Here is a 24,689-nt window from a genome sequence, read left to right on the forward strand (position 1 = left end):
CACCTTGTCACTTTGTGACAGGTGAGCTAAAAATAAGTTGGCATCAAATTGGCAATTATTCATCTTGCCAAAACTTTGTTTATAACAAATTTGTATACTGGTAGATAAAATTTTGCCGAGAGGTCTGTAAAAGCAGACTGTAATATCATTTACATATTATGTACTAATTTAGCAATGATGAAACTTAATGAAAATTTAGCCTTCAAATGTTTCAGACTTTTTAAACTTTGATGATTGCAGTCCCTGTTTTAGAGATGTTCAACTGCAATTAAAAGAAAGAGAAACTTTTCTTTCAAAAACTTTGAGATTATAGAGGGGTGGCATTTTGTATAGTGATACTAAGGGTTACTACTCCATTGTCGTACTTGAAATAAAGTATTTCATTCAATTATATATTGTGTTATCTTTCAGTGTATAATCAATTGAAAAATGACGTTTTTGTCCACTTTAACAAAAATGCAGCAGATAAGCATTTAATAATCTTAAATGTGTAAAATGGTATATTTGGATTAAATATGCTCCGTTATCCAAGGGAATCCCTCGCTCTATCTGCTAGATGATCCCAGGTGCCCTGAGCATTATATGAGCTGCAGCATGAGAAAACCAACATAGTGGCTTTGCGACCAGCATGGATCCAGTCCAGTCTGCACATCCGTGCAGTCTGGTCAGGGTCCATGCTGTTTGCTTTCAAAGTCAATTGCATTTAGAGAAACTGTTAGCAAATACGCAGACTGGTCTGGAGCCATGCTGGTCGCAAAGCCACTATATTGGTTTTCTCATGGCGTGGCTCATATTAATATGGACAGGAAAGTGGTACCTATCTGTAATGGTTTCCCTAATGAAAGAAAATGCCTCCACTTAGACAGCTGTTTAAGTTGCCAACTTAAAATTACTTATCATATACTCTGTGGCTTGGAAACCCCATCTGCAATGTAGAATTCATCCATGTAAGGAAGCCATCCAGGAGGCTAACTGAAGCTAGGTAGTTGTACCCAGATGCCCACTTGTGCCCAAAATAGTGCAGGAAGGGCACCTTTGCCATATGATCTTAAGTATGTCAATCAAACTTAAAAACTCAACAGAGCAAAACGTTGGTACTTTACATTCGTGTGTGAACCCAGGGTAGATTGATGCAATTAAGTCGAATACTTCAACACGTTTCCTTATACCTAAAAACTTTAAACATATGTCTGTTACAGAAATTCACAGACAGAGAGTAATCAGTGTGTCTTTACCAACACTAACTTAATGCGTAAATGGATGTATAAACAGCTCAGAGAAACAACAAAGAAAAGAAGATTGTATTACATTTAATTTGCCCTGCATACATATTATAACATAATTATGTTACTTCTAATGATTTCTAACCTCATGCCACCTTAAATTGATACATTTATTGATAACTCAATTATCACAAATAAATCACTGAAAAATACATATACATAACAACATCAATTTAAAATCAAAATTTTATAAAAATCAAATTTATTGCAAAAATTACAGTTTAATAATCATCCAAATTACCCCTTATCAATGAATTACCCAATAATAACCAACATGCTGTGTTAAGAAAGTAAAATTATAAATGGCACTGTTTGGGGAATTGGGAAATAAGCAAATGGTTTTTAACTGTTTATCACTTTGATGAGAAATAAAATTACTACACATGAATTAACACTGAGATTGTATAATTATACATATATATTTTCTGTATGCATTGTTACATTAAAAAAAAAATTAATGCAAGAATAGTATAATTTTCAATTTGGAATAAAGAAAAGTATGACAAGTGTAAAATTCTCATGAATATGTATAAGTCACTTATTGACATTCTAATGAAATTAAGTTTTGAAGTAATGGAACACAGCAACATGACAGCAATAACTTAATTCATTTGACTGCCAATAAGTGATATATAACCTATTTATAGTTTAACAAGTGAAACAGTATTTAACCATTAGTAAACCCCTTATTTGATAACTAACTGATCTACGTAATGGATTATTTTTTCAGGTCTTTTGTAAGCCTGGCACAATATAAAAATAAGTGAGTTAAAACTTAAAAACTGTTTGCAAATGTGACATGTAGACCATTTGAACTATAACTCAAGTATAGTAACTGTTGTAGTTGTTTCAAATGAAATAAATATTTCTTAACATTCGTTCTAATTCATCCTTTACATTCGCCTTTCAAACAATTTTCCCATTTTTCCTTCCTGTGCAATTTTCAAACAACAAGTGTATGAAATACTGGTTGTGTTGGGACGTGTTGACTGTTCTGCGACTAGCTTATTCACACCTATCTGGAGTTGCCCACTGGTCGAGAGCTGAGCCAACTTTATCTTTCAAAGCCTCTGTAGCGTCTGTTAGCTCCTTCACAAGCTCCTGAAAGTACATGATGACAATGAAGGGGTTAAAAAGGGTCCATCAAAACACCCTAAAACATCCCAAAACACAAAAAACCCTCCCCTCCCCCTCAAAAAACAAACCACCCCAAAAACTGCAAACCATAAAAAAACACAAACCACCAAAAACAATGTTAACCACAGTAAAACACAGAAAATCACACAAAAATACCGCAAAATATCCCAAACCTTAAAAGACGATAAAAGCAAATATTTTTTCACTACTTCATTAACATTTGCTAATACAATTTAACTCAATTTACAGTGTAACTAATCACTGATGTGGTTTTGAGAATGCTTTGAATATGACACAACTGATCTCTTCACAAATAAACTTCCATTCATTCCACTATGCATTTAAATACATGTATTAAATTAAATACAAGGATATAAAAATTGTTTTCATAAAGACATTTTGCATTAATCAGTAAGCCAATTCAAAGAGTAAATATGACTACATTTATTTTTGTAATAATTACTAAATGAAATGACAGTAATATGTTAGATAAAATCACAGAATAAACATATGGACAATTTCTTTTATGGTGTCATGGGATATTTTTAAATGCAGTTGTTTGAATTGTATCATTTTTGAAAAATTTGATCATTTTTGAAAAAATCTGATCATTTTGATGTACTTTTCTACTATACAGTTGAAACAAGTTTTTATTTTAAATGGCCTAGTTCTGAACTGATTGTCGATTTCATTAAGACAAACATTCTGACCAAGTTTTAAGGTTGCCGTTGGCACAAAACTGTGACTTTGAGAGAAAGGTAAAGTAAAACTTTCTATGATGCAAAACAAAGCACAACAGAGCAATTACAACAGCTTAGGTAAGGTGCTCATGTAAACTGAAACATAATCAATACACTTGCATTATATATTTTCACATTAACAACATCAAAAATATACTTACATCAGATATCTTAACAACATTGTAGTTTTCTACAACCTGTTCTGGTGTTCTACAACCTACAATGACCACTGGTTTATTTTGTTGTTGCATGACCCAGGATAAAGCAGCTTTAGCCATTGGTACATTAGCCTTGGTACAGAGACCTTTCATTGATTGAAGAGCCTGCAAATACATAACGATTTAAACATGTTTACTTACATCAATAACAGAGAAAGTCCTTAGAACTTCAAGCTATTCACATAATAAATTATATGAGCTGCGCCATGAGAAAACCAACACAGTGGCTTTGCGACCAGCATGGATCCAGACCAGCCTGCACATCCACGCAGTCTGGTTTGGATCCATGTTGTTCGCTAATAGTTTCTCCAATTGCAATAGGCTTTGAAAGCGAACAGCATGGATCCTGACCAGACTGCGCAGATGCGCAGGCTGGTCTGGATCCATGCTGGTCGCAAACCCACTATGTTGATTTTCTCATGGCACGGCTCAATTATGATCTGGTGTCCAAAATATGTTCTAGAAAGAGAGCCACAAAAGCCCAATATCCTTCACCTAAATATTTGTACAAACAAGTTATTTCTGATTTCAACATATGTACACTAATGTAAAAGTAAAGCAATTTTCAAGAAACCAAGGGCCATAATTCTGTTGTTATTTCAATAATCTTGTGTCAGCTTCACTGCTCAAGAAATGTATTCTCTAATGAATTAACAATGTAAATTGCACGCATGATCTTTTTGACAACTCTAATGCAGCTGAAATTACCTTGCCAATAATCAACCTAGTCTCTCCTCTAATGAGTATACACAGTTAATGTACATTTTGTGGTGTCACTTCTCAGGAAATGCACCCTTTGATATGTCCAGATAGTGAAATATACCAGTTTTCTAAGACATGGACTCTGGTGTTATTTGAGCATTTTTTCCCATTGTTAGGTGTCTGTGACCTTCTAGCAATATTAATTCTGTGCGAGTTTCATGAAGTCTGCCCAAGACTGGGGTCTCTAATGTATCAACAATGTGAAATATGGTTCAAAGGCCGTAACTCTAGTGTTATCTTGTCAATTATTGTAGATCTTATAAACATGCGCATTCAAGGACTTGTTCGAGATCTTGTAGCTATATTACATTCTTTGAAAGTTTCATGAAGATGGTTGCTAATGTATCATTAATTTTAAATTTGGCAGTTTTGACAACAGCCAAGGGGCATCACTCTGGTGTTACTGAAGAAACCTTGTTCATTATCAAATTAGTCAGACAAATCTTTTGGCCATTACCATAACAAGTTTCATGAAGGTAGCTCTAGAACTGCGGCCTCTGACATGGTAACAACATGGAATATGATAATTCTGACTAATTCAAGGGCCATACTTCTCGGGTGATTAGGAAGGTCTTTCCCACTGTTCAACATGAACAAGATATTGTGGCTATTAATAGTCTACATACATGTACATCAAGTGAATACAAAATGTGGCTGCAAATGTGAATAACATGAAACAAGGCAATTTTGACTAACTCAATAGCCATAGCTCTCGTGTTTTCTGGAGCAGTCATACCTATGACTCAAGTTTTCAGAGTTTTTTTGGGCCATAATATATTCTTCGTCAGTTACACAAAGAATGGTTTATAACATGTTAACAATTATTCACCTCAAACAATTCCTTCTCACATCCTGGAGTTCCATGTCGACCCAGACTACAACTGAAGAGAGAAATGACACAAAAAATTGATTAAAATAGACTAATGGTCATCATCTAACCTATTACACAGTTTTATAACTATAGTATGTTCAAGTAAGAAAGTTCTTCTTTTCCAATCATTTCAACAAACAAGATAAAAGTTAATTTTTAAACTTCAAGATTATTAACCCTCTTCATGCTGGACATGATTGATTCTGCCTTTGCGACCAGTGTTGATCACAATCTGCACAGTTTGCTTTCAAACAGTAAATTTTTGGTATGCACCCCTTTTAACAGTTAATGGTACTGTCTAAACTGAAAGAACCAACCTCTCATAAATTAGAAAATTACGTTATATTACTACGTAAATGATGATTAAAAAGTTGTATTATATCCCATAAGAGAACAAGAATGTTACATTACCTCCCATTTGAGAACAACGTTAAATTACCTCATATATGAGAGAAATAATATTACATTACCTCCCATATGAGAGCAACAATGTTAAATTACCTCATATATGAGAGCAACAATGTTACGTTACCTCCCATATGAGAGCAACAATGTTACATTACCCCATATATGAGAACAACAATGTTGCTTGATCTCTGGTGAGAACAACACTGCAATGTTACCTCTCATATGAGAACTACAATGTTACATAACCTCAAATATATGAACAACAATATTACATTATCTCTGGTGAGAACACTGCTACATTACCTCTCGGGTGAAAACAGTTTGCCTCTCCTCCTGCCCATAGGTACATCATCCACTGTCATATAGTTACCACTAAGAAGACCCTGCTGCAGTGGACTGTATGCTAAAATGGCTATGTCTTTCTCCTTACAAATTGGCAAGATGCCAGGTTCAGCAGATCGCCACAATAAATTGTAGCATATCTGAAATATCAATCAGCATTTTGTTGAAGATTTCAAATCTCCGTCACACCTTATCTTTAGATATATTTGCACAAACTCAAAAAGCAGCTGGGTATATTGCCATCTGGAGCACTGTAAAAAAAAAAAAGGGGCCATAACTCTGCCAACATACAAAATACAATTATGGGGCTTACTTTATGTGATGCAAATTTTTACAGTGGGAATAAATTCCAAGTTCCAACTGAATATGTATTAAAATTTGGAATTTTGCGTCTTTTGCACAAAAAGTTTGCTGACACTGGTGGTGAGTATGACAGCTCCCCTTTTTATTTGAAAAGCTAAGCTAAAAACAAAGAACAAATTAATTTAATATCTTTATTAAAATGATTGTAACATAAGGTAAGTATTTATAAACAACACATTCTAACATTTATAGAGAGATATTTATGTGCATGTACATGCATAAAACATTGTGCACACATTTCAATACAGCATTGCTTTATTGTTTCAGTACATTAATTGAAACAAATTAAATGATTCATAGAGGGTCACCCAAGGATTATGTTCCAAATTCAGCCCTACCAGTGGTGGCCATTGTTTAAACAAATATCAATAATTTGAAAAATCTTGGTACATGTATAGGGCCACCCAAGGAACATTTGTACCAAATTGACCACCGCTTTATAGTGATACAATTTCATTTTTAATTTAAGTTTTATTAAATTCCCACCATTGGTTTCTGAGATATGGTTCCAGACGGACTTCAAATAAATTTGTTAAATTTCATTTAAGGGGCCATAACTCAAAGAGCAAGTGGTTCAATCTGGATAAAACAACTGCATGCTATATTGCTCTATAGTTTTACATATTTATTTTAGATTACATGAAGTTCCATCCAGTTGTTATAATGCATTAGGACTCCAAATGAACATCGTAAAATTTCAAACAATGCAGAGGCTGTAACTTTGAAGATACTAATCTAAAATTATGCCCCTTTTTCGACTTTCATATTCATTCATTTGACAAGGCTGTTGAATAGTCTAGCATTGATGTCTACTTGACAGCTCTTTTTTAGTTGCTTTTCATCCAAAATACATTAAACATGGTCAGATTGTTTGTGAATTATAGACAGCTAACTTTGCAAGCTGCATTACACTGGAAATCACCAAGGTACATTTTACATCTTATCTATTATCCCTGATGAAGGCAAAGTGATACAGTTTCAGCGTTTGGTGTAATTCCACCCCTTGGTTTTTAAGAAGATTTTTTAAAAAATACTGACGGACACACGATGGACGACAGACATGGAGCGGTCACAAAAGCTCACAGTAAGCCATTGGCTCAGGTGAGCTAAATACTCAACCGAATTGGGACGTTGATGCGGACGCATCGCTGAGTCCAATAGCTTTACCTGTTCTTTAAATTATAGTCTAGCTCAAGTCATTTGGGCAATATAATCTGAATATTTCCTCGCTTGGTTCTTGAAAAAACTTCATGAATAGGCAGTCCAATATTACACACATTCTTGCACCCATATAAATGTGTATGGTTTTCATAGACATCCAGTTTATTAGCCTCTTGCATGAGTGTTTTGAAACCTGAACGACAACCAGCCTCTATAAAGGCAGGATTAATTGGCAAACCAAACGCTTGGTTATTTATTGCAAGCCATAGTCCTAAAATTGTAGAAATTTCAAGTTTCATGTCAAAAAAGAACTCTTCACTTTCAAAAAGAAGGTCAGAATCGTAGTCATACAGGAAGATTTTAACATTTGTTTTTGAAACTGTTATCAGTGGTGTAGGGCCTCTCATAGAGCAACTTGTTACAATCGCTTGAGGAAACGGTTGTTTCTCAAGGTCATCTATTTTCATTTCAAAGTCTTCAAGGTCTTCAATTTCTTCTGTTGTTACTTCTACTGCTGCACTTTGCAGAAGGATGTCAACACTGCCATGCCAAACTTCTCTGTGACCTGAAAATAATAGAGTAGAAATACATTACCACAAAACAAGAGCAGTTAGTAAGAGAGCATGCTTGACTATTTCACAAAATACAAATATTTAGTAAGGACTTGAGGCAATGATAGTAAACAAGATAAAGTGACACAAGGCCTTATAAAGTTAATGCAAATTTATGGACCCTGATAAATACTATTGACGAATTGTGGTATGTGTTCCAAGTTTCAATGCACTAGTGTTGATTGTAAATGAGATATTGCGTAATATATACATGCATGATTCAGACCAAGTTTCATGGAGATTGGATCAAATATGTGGCCCCTCGAGTGCAAACAACCGTTTTCTTTGATTTCGCCTAGTGAACAAGTTTTTCACCCTATGTTATCAAGATTAGATCTCATGTGGGATTTCATGAAGACAAACATTCTGACCAAGTTTCGTGAAGATAAGATGAAAATTGTGGCTGCTAAAGTGTTAACAGTCCAACCGCTCAAATAGCTCAATGTGAGCATTCAACATGCTGTAATGAATAAAATCTAATAATAAAATAATAAATCACAATTTTCGAACTCACCCATACTTGTGTCGCCATAAACCAATTGTTCACCACATCCACAATGGCATTGCTCTGCACCACAGTTTTCATAACCACACTCACTGACCTTCATATTCTTACTTGTGGCAAGTTTCTTAATAATGTGTGTTCCAAATATTCCAGTCCAATAAACTTCTTTTAAACTTGTTTTTCTGTACTTCTGTATGATTTTATTTGTTTCTAAAAAAAGAAAGTTATATGGTAGGAGTTATAAAGAAAAGCTATTTTCACACTGAATAATGCACTAGACCTTGGGACTGCTGCACCAGTGTTGGTTCACTAGCCACTGCCATTTGTTTAAGATATTTGATTAGGCAGTGACTAATGGTCTTGGTAGCTGGCTCTTATATATACATATCGAATATGAAGACGTTAAGTCAAGGTTTATTTGGGTTTTACGGCGCACCAACACAGTATAGGTTACGTGTATATGGCGTCAAACAGGACTACAAATTTTGGTTTCACATCTCATTTACATCAAAATGAAAACATGAGGTATGGAATCAAAATTTGTATACCTGCTGGAATCAGAGTTACAGCAAAACCAAGACTTAGTGTTAAAACCCTATTAGTCGCCTCTTACGATCATGCAAGCGTAAGGCAGTGGTTCCAATTCTTTTCATACACAGATCGTCCCAGAACCACATGGGGCTATAAGTCAAGGTAGCCGGCTTTAATAAACTATAATAACATGAATAAAGAATCATTTTATTAGTTAAATAAATTACATTTTTTGTGATTTACCAATGTATTATTTACTTTTTGTGATTTACCTGTTTATTTTGCCGTATTATGCACTCATATCATATTGGCCGACATTTTGTTATGTTATAAACGAATGAGTCAACGTGTTGTTTTCGAAACATATAGACATGACATTGCATCTTTAAAAAGGGACCTAAATGATTTTACTATTGTGAGCGTGGTCAATGCAGACGTGATTTATTATAGGTTTCAAACTTTCTTGTTTTTGTGTTAACACAAGGTCGGACGGACTGAAAGAAACAGACATTATCTTATCCTAAACAACTGGCCCTAAAAAATTTACTGTATATTTTAATTTTTTTTTATGCTTACAAGCATGATCAATGCAGACATATTTTATCAAAGTTTGGCAGCATAAAGTTTTCTTGATTTGTTTTATCTGACACAAATGACACATGTGAAAGTGCTAACATGAGTTTTTATACCTTCTAAAAAAGTACTTGATACATAAATTATCTGAGATACTGTTATTCATTCTTAAAACAACACAAAACAGTTTAAAAAAAAACAACATTATTGTCACAAAAGGGCAAAAGAAAGAGCATCAAAGTACATTTAATGATGCGGTTCTACTGAACATACCCGCTTTTGATCCTTATGTGAACTTTCTAAAGCGATAATTTTAAGTGGTCATCACTTCTGCATCCAGGAATTTTTTTACCATTTCAAACCTGGGGCCCATTTATTTGGGAAAAATGGTGCGTAAAACCTGAAAATTGGGAAATTCAAACAATAAGTTTTACCATCATACAACCTTTATTTCAGAATTGTTATTGTTGTATGTCACATCAAGTCTTTTTTTGTGTCTTTTGAAATTGTTGGAAACCTGAAAATTGACATTACCACAAAATTGGTATTTTTAGGCAGATTTTTGGGAAATTTATACCTCAGAATTGGGAAAATGAGCAAATTTTTGCAATTGGGATGGGGCCCGAATTCTGCCCAAAAAATCAGCCTTAAAAAATCCCTAGAACCTCTGTATGCGTTTTTTTTAATTAATTAATTACTACACAATTTCTCCGCCAATGTCATTATTGGTCAATAATCTTGATTGGTTCTAACTGTTTGTTTGAACACAGCTCTTTATTATAAGGCAGCGTATACTAAATGTGAAAGCTAATTATATCGAAAGACCTAAATCTAAAGGACTGCCGACAATTGACTTCATCTACAAATGTATCAAAAATGTTTTTCAATATATATAAAACAAGAGCTGTCGGAGGACAGCAACGCTCGACTATTCAACAGCCTTGTCGCTTGAATGAATACGGAAGTCGAAAAAGGGGCATAATTTAGTAAAAAAGTAAAATAGGGTTATGGAACCTGCATAGTGCTGATCATGCAGCTCATGACAGTGGACAAGTGTATGAAGTTTCAATCCATTCCCATTAGTGGGTACTGAGATACCAGCTTACATATAAGAATTTAACCCAAAACTCCTAAGCTGAAAAAGGGGCATAATTTTGTAAAATGCGAAGTTGAGTTATTGACCCTTTGCACTGCATGTCATATCATGACAGTGAACTAGTGTGTGAAGTTTCAATCCATTCCCATTAGTGAGTACTGAGATACCAGCTTACATACAAAACCTTAACCAAAAAATTCTAAGTTGAAAAAGGGGCATAATTTTGTAAAAAAGCAAATAGAGTTATGGAACCTGTGCAGTGTAAGTCAGTTTATCCTAGTAAATAAGTGTGTGAAGTTTCAATCCATTCCCTCAAGTGGTTGCTGAGATACCAACTTACATACAAAACCTTAACCAAAAATTTCTAAGTAAAAAAAGGGGGCATAATTTTGTAAAAAAGCAAAACAGTTATGGAACCTGTGCAATGTAAGTCAGTTTATCACAGTGAATAAGTGTGTGAAGTTTCAATCCATTCCCACAAGTGGTTGCTGAGATACCAGCTTACATACAAAAACTTAACCAAATCGGGACGCGGACACCGACGCATAGGCGAGTCCAATAGCTCTACTATTCTATGAATAGCCGAGCTAAAAATTCATTAAAAACTTCAAGAATTTATAAGGAAGTGGCTATTCTTACGGTCCCGTTAAGGAATAGCCTCGCAGGCTATTCTTACGGTTCTCCAGTAAGAATAGTGAAAAGCCCGCAGGTGTCTATTTCTACGGCAGTTTTGTATTACAATACATTGTACTTAAGTCAATCAACTGATATATTTTCAACCGTTTTTCGGAAATTACAGTCATGTAATCACATAAATTTGGTCATTGTGTTACAAATAAAATGCCAGATCTGAATTGATGCAAATATGATGAAACATTTGCATGTATATACACAAAACATAGATCAATAATTTTCTAACTGGTTTAGTTGAAAACACTTGGTCAATATTTTTAGTGTTTCTATATTAATAAAGTATGTATTTACATCAGATCTACACCTGTACAACCAACAATCGTTTTCCGATTTATTTAGAAGACAAATTTCAGTTAAACATGTGTTAAATAAGTATTTTACTCTTACAATAAATTCGTTGTATTAAAGTGTTTGTTTATGTAACAAATGGAAGTAATGAAATGCAGGGTTTTCCTTGACGCACATTTTTGTGCGTTTTAGCACACTGATTTTCAAAATGACTCTCAAAATAATTCTGAACACGTCATCGTTGACGCAACTCAACTACCGGCCGAAATTACGACGACACAAATTTTTGTACCCAAAATTGTAAGTAAGTACCGATTCACGCTTAGGTACGAAGCAGTAAAGGTAGACTGCGTTCTAGGTTTAATTAACAGCTCGATATCGACATCTCTTTAAACGTTAAACCATTCAACAAAATGGTGCATCAACAAAAGATTACGTTTTTCTTGTCATCTGCACGTAGGAAAACCCTGTTGAAAGGTCCTTGACCGAAAATGTAAACATTCATATATCATATGTCATCACTTTGAAATGAAATGCTGGCCATGTATCAAAGATTCAGAACAATCCTTTCGTATCGGGCTGCGAACAATTTTGCAACACTACACTAAACATGTTAAGTTAGGCAAAAATTCTTCACGAAACTTGTTGAAAGATCCCTCCGTCACGCAGATGCACTCAAAAGGTTGAAAAAAGTGTAAAAAATTAATTTGTTGATGTACTAGCTGCACATAATACTTGCAGAGAGGAGCGCTGCAGTATATAATAGATAGATACTAGTATTTCTTTTTGTTCTTTAGTAATCTTTACAGTATACATTGCAAGCTAATTTATGATAAACACACTGTTTTCTTTTGGATTTTTTATATAGATTTCAAAACCATTTTATTCATTTTTTTAACTTAAATAAATGACCCCTTGAAATTGAAAATGACCCCCAAAGTCAAACATGAAGGGGTCATAATGACCCCCTATTAAAATTTCCGAGGGAAAACCCTGGAAATGTAATAAAATACGTTATACTAGGGGAAATCACTTCCCTTTTTTGCCTTCTCTGGATTTCCTTGAAATTATATCAGTGAAATGAATTCAGTACGATGTGTAACACAAAACTGCCGTAGGAATAACCACCTGCGGGCTTTTCATAATTCGTACGGAGAGCTGTAGGAATAGACACCTGCGGGCTTTTCACTATTCTTACTGGAGAGCCGTAAGAATAGCCATGGACTTCCAATTTATAAACAATAACAATCTGATCATAACATAACAAAATGTCGACTGATATGTTACGAGAGAGAGAGAGATTCATGCAAAGTAATGTCAAAATGTACGTACCTTCATAATCGTCCATAAACAGAGCCAAGGTCTGCAAAGCCAGCAGAACAATATATTTCTGGTTTTCGTTTAGGCTATTGGGTAGAACACCCGTGTCCAAAAATTTCTCCAAAATCCCAATGTCAAACAAATGTTTGTATAGCACACATTTAGTGTAATCAATTTCCGTTTCACACCACGCATCAGAAAAACTATTTCGATAGCCACCACTGCATGCCAGGATTCGGACAAAACATACGAGAGATTGTTTGTTTTCGAAGTTTTTGATTCCATTATATAATACGGCATCGTGATTTTTCAACTGCCGGTGAATTGAACTGATGTCCAATTTAGACCTTTTGTTTGCCATGGCAAGATCTAGTTGTTACACAATTACTCGTTGAATCGAAAGCCGAATGTCCGAAATTGTGTCTATCTGGTAGTCGGTGACATCGGTAGACCTTCACGGTATGATTTCTCATTAAGATAGTAGTCCACTAAATTATCGTGACACACCTGGTATTGGTCACACAACACTAAATAGTATTCCCTATACTTATGGTTATAACACACTAAATAGCCACCACTATATATTCTATATAAAATGACAAGTTTTCACAATGCTGCAATACACACCTAGACCCATTTTAAATTTCTTTAACTTACATTTTCTTGTACAGCAACATTTATACTGTAAAAATATCCAAAGAAAAGTAGGGATCATGTTTGATGCAAGAAAAATATTTCTGGTCAAACGGACACACCATAATTTTTACACTGAAATGACAATCACAATTTAGGGTAGGGGTGTATGAATAAATTTCACATGTTAAATCAGTTTGGAGTCTTTTTTTCAACATGCAAATGCTACCAGTATGTCAAGTATAGGCATGCAATATGATTTCAACCAATATATAGCAATGATTTCAAGGAAAAATCCTTCTTACAGCCAAAAAAACTGAGAACTATTTGAATCCGCCATTATGCGACTACCATTTTTTCATAGGTGCTCAGGCTATTTAGTGTCTGTATGCCTTATCTATATAAAACTGACATTTTTTGAAGAGCTTCAAAACATAGCTAGACCCATTTCAGATAACAAATCCATACCTCATTTTAGTTATGATAAAACTGATATAAAACGAAGAGAAAAGTAGGGGTCATGCATCTTCTAAGAGAGATTTCTCTTGTCACATTTTTTAAAATCACACTGCTGTGACCTGAAAGTACTACTAAAATTGAGTTCACTTCACCTTCATCAAATACAACTCCTCTCCCATTTTTTTTCTACCAAAATGTCAAAAATACATCCAAACAGAAACCAGCTCTGTGGCCATACCAAGTGAAAATTTAGTGTTCAAAAACCTGTCCACCATTACGCGACTAGACCAGATGGCTCCCTTGCTGGTTCCTTACTATAGTTAGGACTATTGTTCATGAGACTCTTTGTGGTACTTATTGGGGTACTTTACTAGAGGAGTTGAGGCACCACCCCTTTATATATAGGAATAATTTCTCAAACTATTAATTTAAAATATTTCCAGAGGTTAACTTTTCTGATACATCCTTATTATTACATGAAGTCTATACAGAAAGCTGCTCATCACATGAACATAATAAAGAAAGCAGGATATCAAATGTGTACTTTATACTCCAACATCTAAATATACATGTAGGTAATTCAGTCTGGTATGTAGAATAATACACACAAATTAGCAAGTGTTGCTGTGATAAGGTCTTGAAAATGATAAGCTATCTGAAATAATTTATCACTGTATTTCTGTAGTTTAGTTCTCTACATCTTGATTTAAAACTTGATTTTTTAAATAATATAAAAATATAACTGCAAAAATAATGATGATATTCTATTCAGTAAATTTCAGTTTAAACATTCAAAATTTCTTTTCTGGCAAAGCTCTACAATATATTCTAGGTGTTAATTCCATTGATACAAGAAGCCTTCTGCTTATCAGGTTTGTTGATAAAATTAGCCACGTTTACATTCTCTATTTCTCCGGGTTCATGACCTCATTAGGTCCTCTCAGCAAATTCAAATTTTTGGCTGTTAGTTAAAATTATTTTTAGAAAACTTTACAATTTTTTGTTTTAAAAAATAGTTACACCAATTGATAAAGAATGTTTCAGTGTGTAATTATGCAATTATTTATAACTTTTTATTCAGTAGTTTATTTAAAATTTTGGAAAAGGGTTCTCTGATGTGAAGCATGCATAATTTATATAAAAACCTGCCCCAGCACCATCTTCTGGCTTTTATATGTTTCTAACGGAGGCTCAAGAGGGAAAATATTTTTAAATATATTAAATTTAAGATATTTAAAAATTATTCAGTTAACTGTTTTTAATCATGCGACAAATCAGTTAGACAATACAATCATTTGCTACCCACATTACGTTCCCTCTCGATGGCTCGTTTGCTACCCAAATTATGTTCCCTGAGATTCTTCTGCGCATGATACCAGACAGTAACACACTTGTATGTATTATCTAACTTATACACGAGTTTTGCAACTGGCCTTATTGTGCAACATTACGAAATAGTTTCAGTTTTTCTGACAAATACTGTACTCCATGAACTAGTGGATGCTTTTAATATAAAGATATTTCATCTTCATTGTACTATACAAAGTTACCCACAAAGCCCTTATTAACCACTGACTTAGACTGACAATGCCTCATATATATAAGGCCTCCATGGCAAAGTGTTAAGGTTACCGACTAGGAACCACTTCCTCCTTGCAAGGTTAGTGGTTCAATCTAGGCCCTTAAACTTGTACCTGTAATAATGCTGGCCCCTAGAGTTTTCCTTCATCATAACAGATGGAAAGTCACTAATTTACCTTAATCATGTTTCGGTGACTTAAAACCCAGTAAAACAAACAATGAGCCGCACCATAAGAAAACCAACATAGTGCATTTGCGACCAGCATGAATCCAGACCAGCCTGCGCATCTGCGCAGTCTGGTCAGGATCCATGTTGTTCGCTAATAGTTTCTCTAATTGCAATAGGCTTTGAAAGCGTACAGCATGGATCCTGACCAGTCTGCGCAGATTTCTCATGGTGCGGCTCATTAATACTATCTACATTACTGATAATGATCCGTTATATTTTATGACAGATTGGGAATGTTTTACAAGCTCATTTTGAAAACATGTGTTAGTTGATTAGTTCATTAAACTCAACAATTTCTACAGGGCTGCTATAATAAATGAAGGTACATGCGGAGTTGGACTTTTTACCAGGCAAGTGAGAATATTTTATCAATCTGTATTCAATTTACGGTAAAACATTTCAAAATGATCATGTAATAAGGTTGTTAATAAACACGTTTTGTCACAATGGCCCTGTAACAGAATTTCAATCTGTTGTATTAGACGATGGACTTGCGCCACACCTTGGATCTATAGACCTTGGATCTATTACAAATTTACAATTACGAAAGCAGTGATTTTTTTTCCCTTTTGGGAAAAGGTCTGGTACCGGATAAATTGGGAAAAATAGCGGGGGTTTTACTCAGATTGAGAATTTTTATAGTTAATTAATAACATCATTTAGAATGCTTCTTCCTTTAATTCCATGTAAATAGCATCAAACAAACTTAAATCATGGTATATGTCAATGTAACTAAGTTTTCCTTCTGCAATTATCAAAATGCAAACTTGATTTGGTCATTTGGGGAATTTTTGGATGATAATTGGGAAAAAAGATTGCAATTTTCAATTGGGAAAAGGTCCTTTTAGGGGACCTTTATAAAGAAGGAAAAAAATTGCTGCGAAAGTATATACAGTCTAACTTCATTTGCTCGAACTCGGATGACTCAAATACCACCATTCACTCGAATTCATCATCAGGTCACAGAAAAATTCCTGTGTAATGTAAATTGTTTGATAACTGGAACTACCGATAATACGAGTTGAGTTAACGAAGTTGACTGTATTTATTTTCATTATAATAATGCATGAGCTAGAATGCCCGTGTTCAGTGGGGAAATTTCCCAACTGGAAAATTATCTATTCATTTTTCTCTACTTCCCAAATGGGAAACTTAATACCTTTTTACATGCAACATTTTTGTAAATATATATATCACAGTTTCCAGGAAGTTACATTTCCAATTTGGGAAGCTTTGAATTTTAGGGGAAAAAATTATGACTTTAAAATGCTAGAAATTTAAAAAAGCTGACATACTGGCTTTGGTGTGTGACACCAACAGGAAGCACTTACTACATTTAGTATCAAACTTCCCATTCGGAAAGTTGTGAAAAGCCCACAGATTTGCTTTTGAAATAGGAAGTGTCCCTTACATGTTGTATAGGGCTTATTTACATTGTAATCATGAAATAATATATTATAGTATTAATTTGAACCTGATTAGAAACTGGAAGAAAAGAGGGATCTTTATCCAGCAATGTCTTCAAGTTTTTAGGTCCAAAGTTACAAACACCAAAGCTCTTTATCCTTCCCAGTGATACTTGTCTTTTCAGTTCTGTGAGAGCCTCATCTGTGTTCTCAATAAAGCTTGGGAAATGTGCCTGAAAATATCATCTCAAATAAAATATAATTATACCTGAATCTGCTCATGATGAGATAACTGAAGAGCATGACATATGTTTTTTTTTCTATTTTCCCATTTAGGTTTTCTGAAGTTTGAACAGGACAAGAGTGCAAAAACATAACAACATACACTTGTCACAGAGAATTTGTTTGTTTGTTTTGGGTTTAATGCCGTTTTTCAACAGTATTTCAGTTATGTAACGACGGGCTATTAAACTAACCGGTGTTCCTGGATCCAGTACCAGTACAAACCTGTTCTCCACAAGTAACTGCCAACTTCCACACATGAAAAAGATGTGAAGGATGAATGCCTTTTATCAAATCATCACGGTGAACATACGCCCCGCCTGGGGATCGAACTTGCAACCCTGAGATCTGTAGATCTGCGCTCTCCCTATTGAGCTAAGCGGGCGGGCTCACAGAGAATTAATTTTAACTTCTAAAATATTTTACTTATTGAGCAGACCAGTTGTCACTTTTCTCAATTTTGATTATTTCAAGGGCCATAACTCCAGAGCAACAAATGCTATCCCTTGGCCATAATAATACACCTATGTACGTAACATTCTAAGTTTGGTGAGCACTGGATAAGAACTGTTGACATTATTTATTGGAAACTGTAAGTTTTCACAATTTTAAGAAATTCAAAGGCCAGGACTCTGGAGTAATAGCCAGTGTCCAGCTGGCTATTGTCCTTGTCTAAGATATTACTGACTTGTTCTATACAATGCTACTATTTTCACTTAATTTATTCAGCAACTCAATACAACTAATCGGCATTCCAAAACCTATCCTTGAAACCACTGCATTCTTTCCCTGTTATAATTTGTAAATACCTGCAGCAGATCTATGTAATTTGTCTGCAATTTGCGTAGACCTTTAGTGATAGATTCATCAATCTGCACGGCACTATATGCTGGGGTAAATGGCCCCTCCCTGAAACCAAACTTGCTGGCAATGACAGCGTCTTGTCGTCGTCCCTGTAGACATTTTCCCAACACTTCTTCTGACCCTGCATACCCCTGAAATCATAGCATAAATCAAATGCTTCAACAAATAGTAGCAGATTGCATTTGATTTGATGTTGTAATAGTGTCTAAAACCACAAATTGTAAGTAAATTTTTGAAGTACCTCGGTTTGACCCTTTATCTATCTTGGTATTTTAACTTATTATAATAAGGACAATTGCAATGGAAAACAAATTAAAACATTCATTTAATATTATTACAGATGAAACTCTGTAAAAAAGGTGATTTAGCGTTTTACTTCAGGATAACCGAAAATATGGCTTTTAAGTGATATTTTTAGCACATGTCTTTGGGACAGGACTTGAAAGTGTCTTTCGAGATAGCTGCAATCTGTGACAAGGGAGTTTGAGATATCGAGTTTTGAAAATAGAGAGTTTATAGATATTATGTATTTAAGGAAACAATGAAAGACTATGGTAGTCCTTTAAATTTTCTTAATTTTGGTCAAATATCAAATTCATTGGCAAATGCCACACTGTTTTCTTCATAATTCTTTATCAAATATCTTCATATCAGCAACACTTAAGATACATGTATGTCACTTCTCAAGTTCTGTCTTATTTCATAAGATGAGCCGCACCATGAGAAAACGAACATAGTGCGTTTGCGACCAGCATGGATCCAGACCAGCCTGCGCATCCGCACAGTCTGGTCAGGATCCATGCTGTTTGCTAACGGTTTCTCTGATTGCAATAGGCTTTGAAAGCGAACAGCATGGATCCTCATGACACTGCACGGATGCGCAGGCTGGTCTGGATCCATGCTGGTCGTAAACGCGCTATGTTGGTTTTCTCATGGTGCGGCTCAGATGATGATTTTTCAATTTTTGAATTTTAGCCTGTGTCTACAGATAACAGGTCTCATATCAGTATGCTGATTTTGCAGAATAATGTGGTCTCAGCCAATATACCTTATTTCTATACCATCGAACTTCATGAAAAATGCTTATTAAACTGGCCAAAATGTTTATTTTTAATGGTTAAAAGTAACATTACTGTTAAGACTTTTTGGATAAAATTAGTTTTAGCAGAAAACTAGGGTGTTTTGTCATTTTGCATACAATCTGTGAGGACTGCAAATTTTTTTTTACAAAGTTCTACGAAAATCAAACACAGCACGGACAGTTTGCAACACTTATCTCTGGACCCAGTATGAGCTTACTCTAGTCAAACAGGTTAACATAATTATGAGAATAACAATCCATTTAGTTGAAAACGGGGCATAACATTCTGAAAAAGCAAAGCAATAGTTATGGAGCCTGTGCACTGCACATCTGATCCTCTCAGTGAACAAGAGAGTAACAATTTAATCAAATCCCATGAGTGGATACTGAGATACCAGATTTCAAACAAAAACATAACCAAAAATTGTTAAGTGGAAAAAGGGGCATAGCTCAGTGAAACGCAAAATAGTTATGGAATCTGTGCATAGTACTGTAAAACCATTTAATTTCATGGGAATATGAACACATGAATTTCAAATTCTGAAAATGAAATGAATGAGACTTTGACTTGCTCATTGGGATTTAATTTAATTGCCTGATTCAACATGGAACCCCACAAAAATTAGCCCCCAATGTATATTTATAATTTCACAGTAACGTCAAAAGGGCATAGTTTACTTTCTCTATCTATTCTTCACATAGTCAAGCTAATAAAAAAAAACCTTCTTTCACAAACTGGAGACAATTTAATTCTTTTAAAAAATCTGTGGGTGGGATGCTGTAAGTTATGAGCGTCTTTGGTAGGTTTAAAGACCCACCACAGAATCAATCTAAGGTTTTGTGTTGTTAAATGTCATAAAATGTTGCAGTACTTGGAGCATTTAGTTAAGTTTAGATCACAGTAGTGTTAGACAGTCATTTATCTATGTTTTCGAAACTATCATATACTGACATTGACTGAAAAAGTTTGAAGATGGAGTTGTGCACATGCATTAATTCAGGAAGGGCCTTAAGTGTCCACTGTCGTCCTGTAGTATAGCTGTATTATGCCTTTTAGCAGAAAGCTTTCTCAAAATCTATGCTGTATGGTAGTCTTCTGTATGATGCGAGGAAACATTAGGTCACTAGGTTGTGGTGGGTCTTTAAATCCAACTCCTTAACCTTTGCAATAAAGATTAGTTGATGAGAAATTTCCATTGTGAAAATTTCACATAGAACAAGCAGGTCAAAAACTACAATCTTCCTGATTAATCCTCTAGGTCAAGATAAATCCTACTGTCGAAGATAATGCAAGGGGTATTATCTATGAGTGTCATATCACACTGGCCTACATTTCCTCTCATTTAAAATCTCATGCTATAGATCACTTATCATTTGCATGAATTTTATTTTGCAATTTAAATCTACACAGCCCCAGACATAAATCTTTTCTATTTTAAGAACACAATTTCATGTATGCTGGCAAACAAGACTCACATGTTAGAGATCACATACGTTTCACATATAATTTAAGGCACATACATGTATCATATAGGAAATTTTGGTGCACACTATTTTGCCTATTTATGTCAATGATATACTCAATGTTTAAATCCTGATATACCACAGTAAAGATGCATAGGAATTATAACCCTGAGGATGACAGCCTGAGTTGTCAGATATTCAACATCAGACTGACAATAAACTATGGCATTATTCAGAAAAAAAACCAATAAAATTAGGCTTAGCAAGAACATTAAAATAAATCCTCCTTGCACTATTAGTCAGATGGCAAAAATCCTCCAGACTAAAAAGCTTACAACAAAAAAACTTGTTAAGAATTCAAGTTTCATAGCGTGTGATAGTCTTATATAGCTATAACTCTGGTTTACATACCATTTACAATTTAACCCTTAGCCTGCTAAATTTCTATAATGGACTGGCCCATCATTCAATCTGGGCAATACCATTTATTATTCGAAGGGGTGTTCACTGAAAATTTATTGACTGAATAGCGAACAGTGCAGGCCATGATTAGCCTGCACCGATGTGCAGGCTAATCTTGGTCTGCACTGGTCGCAAAGGCAGAATAACTCACCGCCAGCAGGCTAAAGGTTAATATGGATGTACTATCCACTGATATAGGGAAATTAAAACCATCACCAAAATAATCAAATCTACAGTACAGTTATCAGCTTTCTGTTATCAGCGAGTGCTCTTGAATTTACACTGGTCCATCTGCTTAACTCACTCTAACAGTTGACATATGAATACTCAAATACCCCTTAAACAGAAATTAAAATGCTGGAGTGTCTGTTAAACCAAGCATATCCACCTGATCTGTGATTTTAATATTCTTCAATTTTAACAATAATTCTAGCTATCTAGTGATAAAATCATATCAAATTCTGCTTATGAATCATTTAACCTTTCGCCTGCTAGCGGCAAGTGCTTCTGCCTTTGCGACCAGTGCAGATCCGTGCAGGCTGATCATGGTCTGCACTGTTCGCTATTCAGTCAGTAAATTTTCAGTGAACACACCTTCAAATAATAAATGGTATTGCCCAAATTGAATGATGGACTAGTCCATTTTAGAAATTTAGCAGGCTAAGGGTTAAAAGTCAGTGCAATTTCTAGTAAAGAATCTAAAACTATATGAAAAAGATTTATCATCATTGATCTTGATCTACCAACTGACTGCTAGCCAATTTCAATCAATACATAAAAATAGATGTATTGTGTTCAGATTTTAATAAATCATTAACAGATGTTAAATCGAACCCTGCTGTATATATGTATGTATAACAACTTATTGATAACCTGTAACCTTTTAAGGTATCCGAAACCACAAATAAGCAAGTTTAGTGCTTATTAAAATATAATTATATTAAATATTGATGCCTGGTAAGCTCATATAATTTTGGTATCATTTGACAGTGTATTGCCTACTGAAAAAGAAGATATAAGTTACATTATAAATTAGTTTTAGAATTCTTTTGTTTTACTTTATAGTCTTCAGTGATACTGCAACAGAAATCCAGTTATTACGGTGTAAGATTTATCATTTCTCAGTCAGAAAACATGACTGTAGTGATTTGTGCATATTATTTATGGTCATTTTATTTACTAATTCTTGATCAGCAGACACAACACTTTCAAATGATACCAAAAAACATGGGGTCACCAGGTATCAAAATGTTACCTTTTTGCAAATTGGATACCTTAAAATATCATTAAATGAGCTGCATCATGAGAAAACCAACATAGTGGCTTTGCGCAGTCTGGTCAGGATCCATGCTGTTCGCTAACAGTTTCTCTAATTGCAATAGTGAAATATAAAATTGAAAGTGAACAGCATGGATCCTGACCAGACTGCATGGATCCGCAGGCTGGTCTGGATCCATGCTGGTCGCAAACGCACTATGTTGGTTTTCTCATGGCGCGGCTCAAATACTGTTTTACAGGTCTAGATAAAAGACTATTATCACAATTAACAGGATTGTTACAACTCACCTCTGCTGTATCAAAAAAGTTGATTCCTAGTTCCAAACATTTATCTACACATGCTTTTGAGGTCTGAAAATAATTAAAATGAATTAAATTTTTAATGCTTAACGTAATTATTCAAGTTACTATCCCATGAAATTTCTTGGTAAGCAAACATTTAAAACCTTCACCAAACACATATACTTTTAGTGCTCTTAATAAAAATAGTTTGTTCTCATTTGCATAAAACTTTTGCTAGAAGCATTGATCACAATGAATAATTCAAACCCAAACAAAGGTCCTGGCATGAAATACTTAATAGGCTTGTTTAAAGCAGTCTTTATAAGATAAGGCTCAGAAAAACAATTCTGAAAAAAGTGGTATATTCTTAACTACTTTATGAACTAGAGTCTAGAGATAGCACTGATAAACATGAGTAATAACCCCTCATTAATACTTAATGAACAAGAGCTATCACTAAAAATGAGTAATACCCCCAAGATGCCACTGTCACAGGCAGAGTATAATGTTGTGATATTGACCTTTGACCTTCAAGTTTGACCTTGTCAGTTGGACCTAGGGGCCCAGTTTGTGCACTCTGCATGTCATCTTGATGAGGTAATCAACTGATACAATACAGATTAGACACGTAGGTGAGCTATCTGACCTTTACGTCCCAGTGTGACGTTAGATTTAGGGGTCTGGGTTGTGTGCTTGGCATGATGCATCCACCAGGTATTTACTTGTTTTGTGTGGTTTTCTTTTCCAGCACTTAGTCTGATGACCTTTGACCCATTAATGTCATAACTGCTATGTACAGAAAATGATTTGGTTGCATAATAACACACAGTCTATTAAAGTCTTCAACAATAAGAAAATAATTTGACATTTGTGTTGTGTTAGAATTTTTGTTTTTCTAACTTTATTTTACATGGAACTACTTTGTTACTATCACTTTTAATTAGGCTGGCCTCCCTATTACCCTTCCAATATAGTATACTGCAGTGTAACAGAACTACCCATACCACATCATACCATTGGTAGTACTATAAATAATTTCCTATCCATGGAAAGAATCACCAAAATCATCTTGTAAAATTAACGATTTAGCATTTTAATTTTCGTCCAACATTAATGTTAACCAAAATCACAGATCATCTAAAACATCCAGAAATATACAAGGCAGAAATATTGTAAAGATTTTCAAGTTTTTTTCAAGATTTATTTAATACTGTCATGGTTCATAAGAACATGTGATATAAAATACGAAGTAATATAAAATGTGAACATGTAACAACGAGAACACAGAAAATAATACAAAGTTACAGGAGAATGAGTAACAATTACATTTTCTCCAACATTCCAAGATTCCGGACCAAGGCAATTAGCAAAGGTCCAAAATCCCTGGGAGAATGACTAGCCTCTTAACAGCCACAATTTGACCAATGATAAACAATTTTATGCATAATAAACAAATTTCAAACTAAAGAAGAAAACTAATACTATTTACAGGTTGTATTGGGATCTTTTCCCCAATTATATTCCTTTGAGTTTGTATCTTTAGTTTTTTTAATTTTCGAAAATTGACGACTAAATGAGAATAATTTCACTACAGATTTCTTTACCTCATATGTCTGTGCTTCCCAAGAAGCATTTGCTTTGTTGTCATTCATCTGCCAACATCCTAAACATATACGAGACACTTTAATGTCAGTTCGAGGGAGTGTGATGTAGTCCATCTTTGCAGCTGTTTTGAAACTTTGGCGTCAATTACATATATATAGTGA

General features: G+C 34.5%; 2 protein-coding genes across 2 annotated transcripts; both read right to left on the reverse strand.

The window, feature by feature from the left end:
• Positions 1-1,314: 1,314 nt before the first annotated feature.
• Positions 1,315-24,685, reverse strand: LOC123531228 (1-deoxyxylulose-5-phosphate synthase YajO-like). Its single transcript, XM_045312024.2, has 8 exons — positions 24,528-24,685; positions 22,930-22,992; positions 18,302-18,487; positions 17,279-17,443; positions 5,723-5,901; positions 4,970-5,021; positions 3,322-3,483; positions 1,315-2,384 (listed from the first exon to the last, which is right to left on the reverse strand). Exons 1-8 carry the CDS (start codon positions 24,639-24,641, stop codon positions 2,289-2,291), a joined length of 1,017 nt encoding a protein of 338 aa, XP_045167959.2. The 5' UTR covers positions 24,642-24,685; the 3' UTR covers positions 1,315-2,288.
• LOC123531227 (uncharacterized) lies at positions 6,242-13,334 on the reverse strand. The gene is made up of 3 exons (XM_045312023.2): positions 12,915-13,334; positions 8,411-8,611; positions 6,242-7,850 (listed from the first exon to the last, which is right to left on the reverse strand). Exons 1-3 carry the CDS (start codon positions 13,261-13,263, stop codon positions 7,321-7,323), a joined length of 1,080 nt encoding a protein of 359 aa, XP_045167958.2. The 5' UTR covers positions 13,264-13,334; the 3' UTR covers positions 6,242-7,320.
• Positions 24,686-24,689: the final 4 nt, after the last annotated feature.

This window comes from Mercenaria mercenaria, chromosome 11 (genome assembly GCF_021730395.1).
Source record: "Mercenaria mercenaria strain notata chromosome 11, MADL_Memer_1, whole genome shotgun sequence".
Lineage (NCBI taxonomy): Eukaryota > Metazoa > Mollusca > Bivalvia > Venerida > Veneridae > Mercenaria > Mercenaria mercenaria.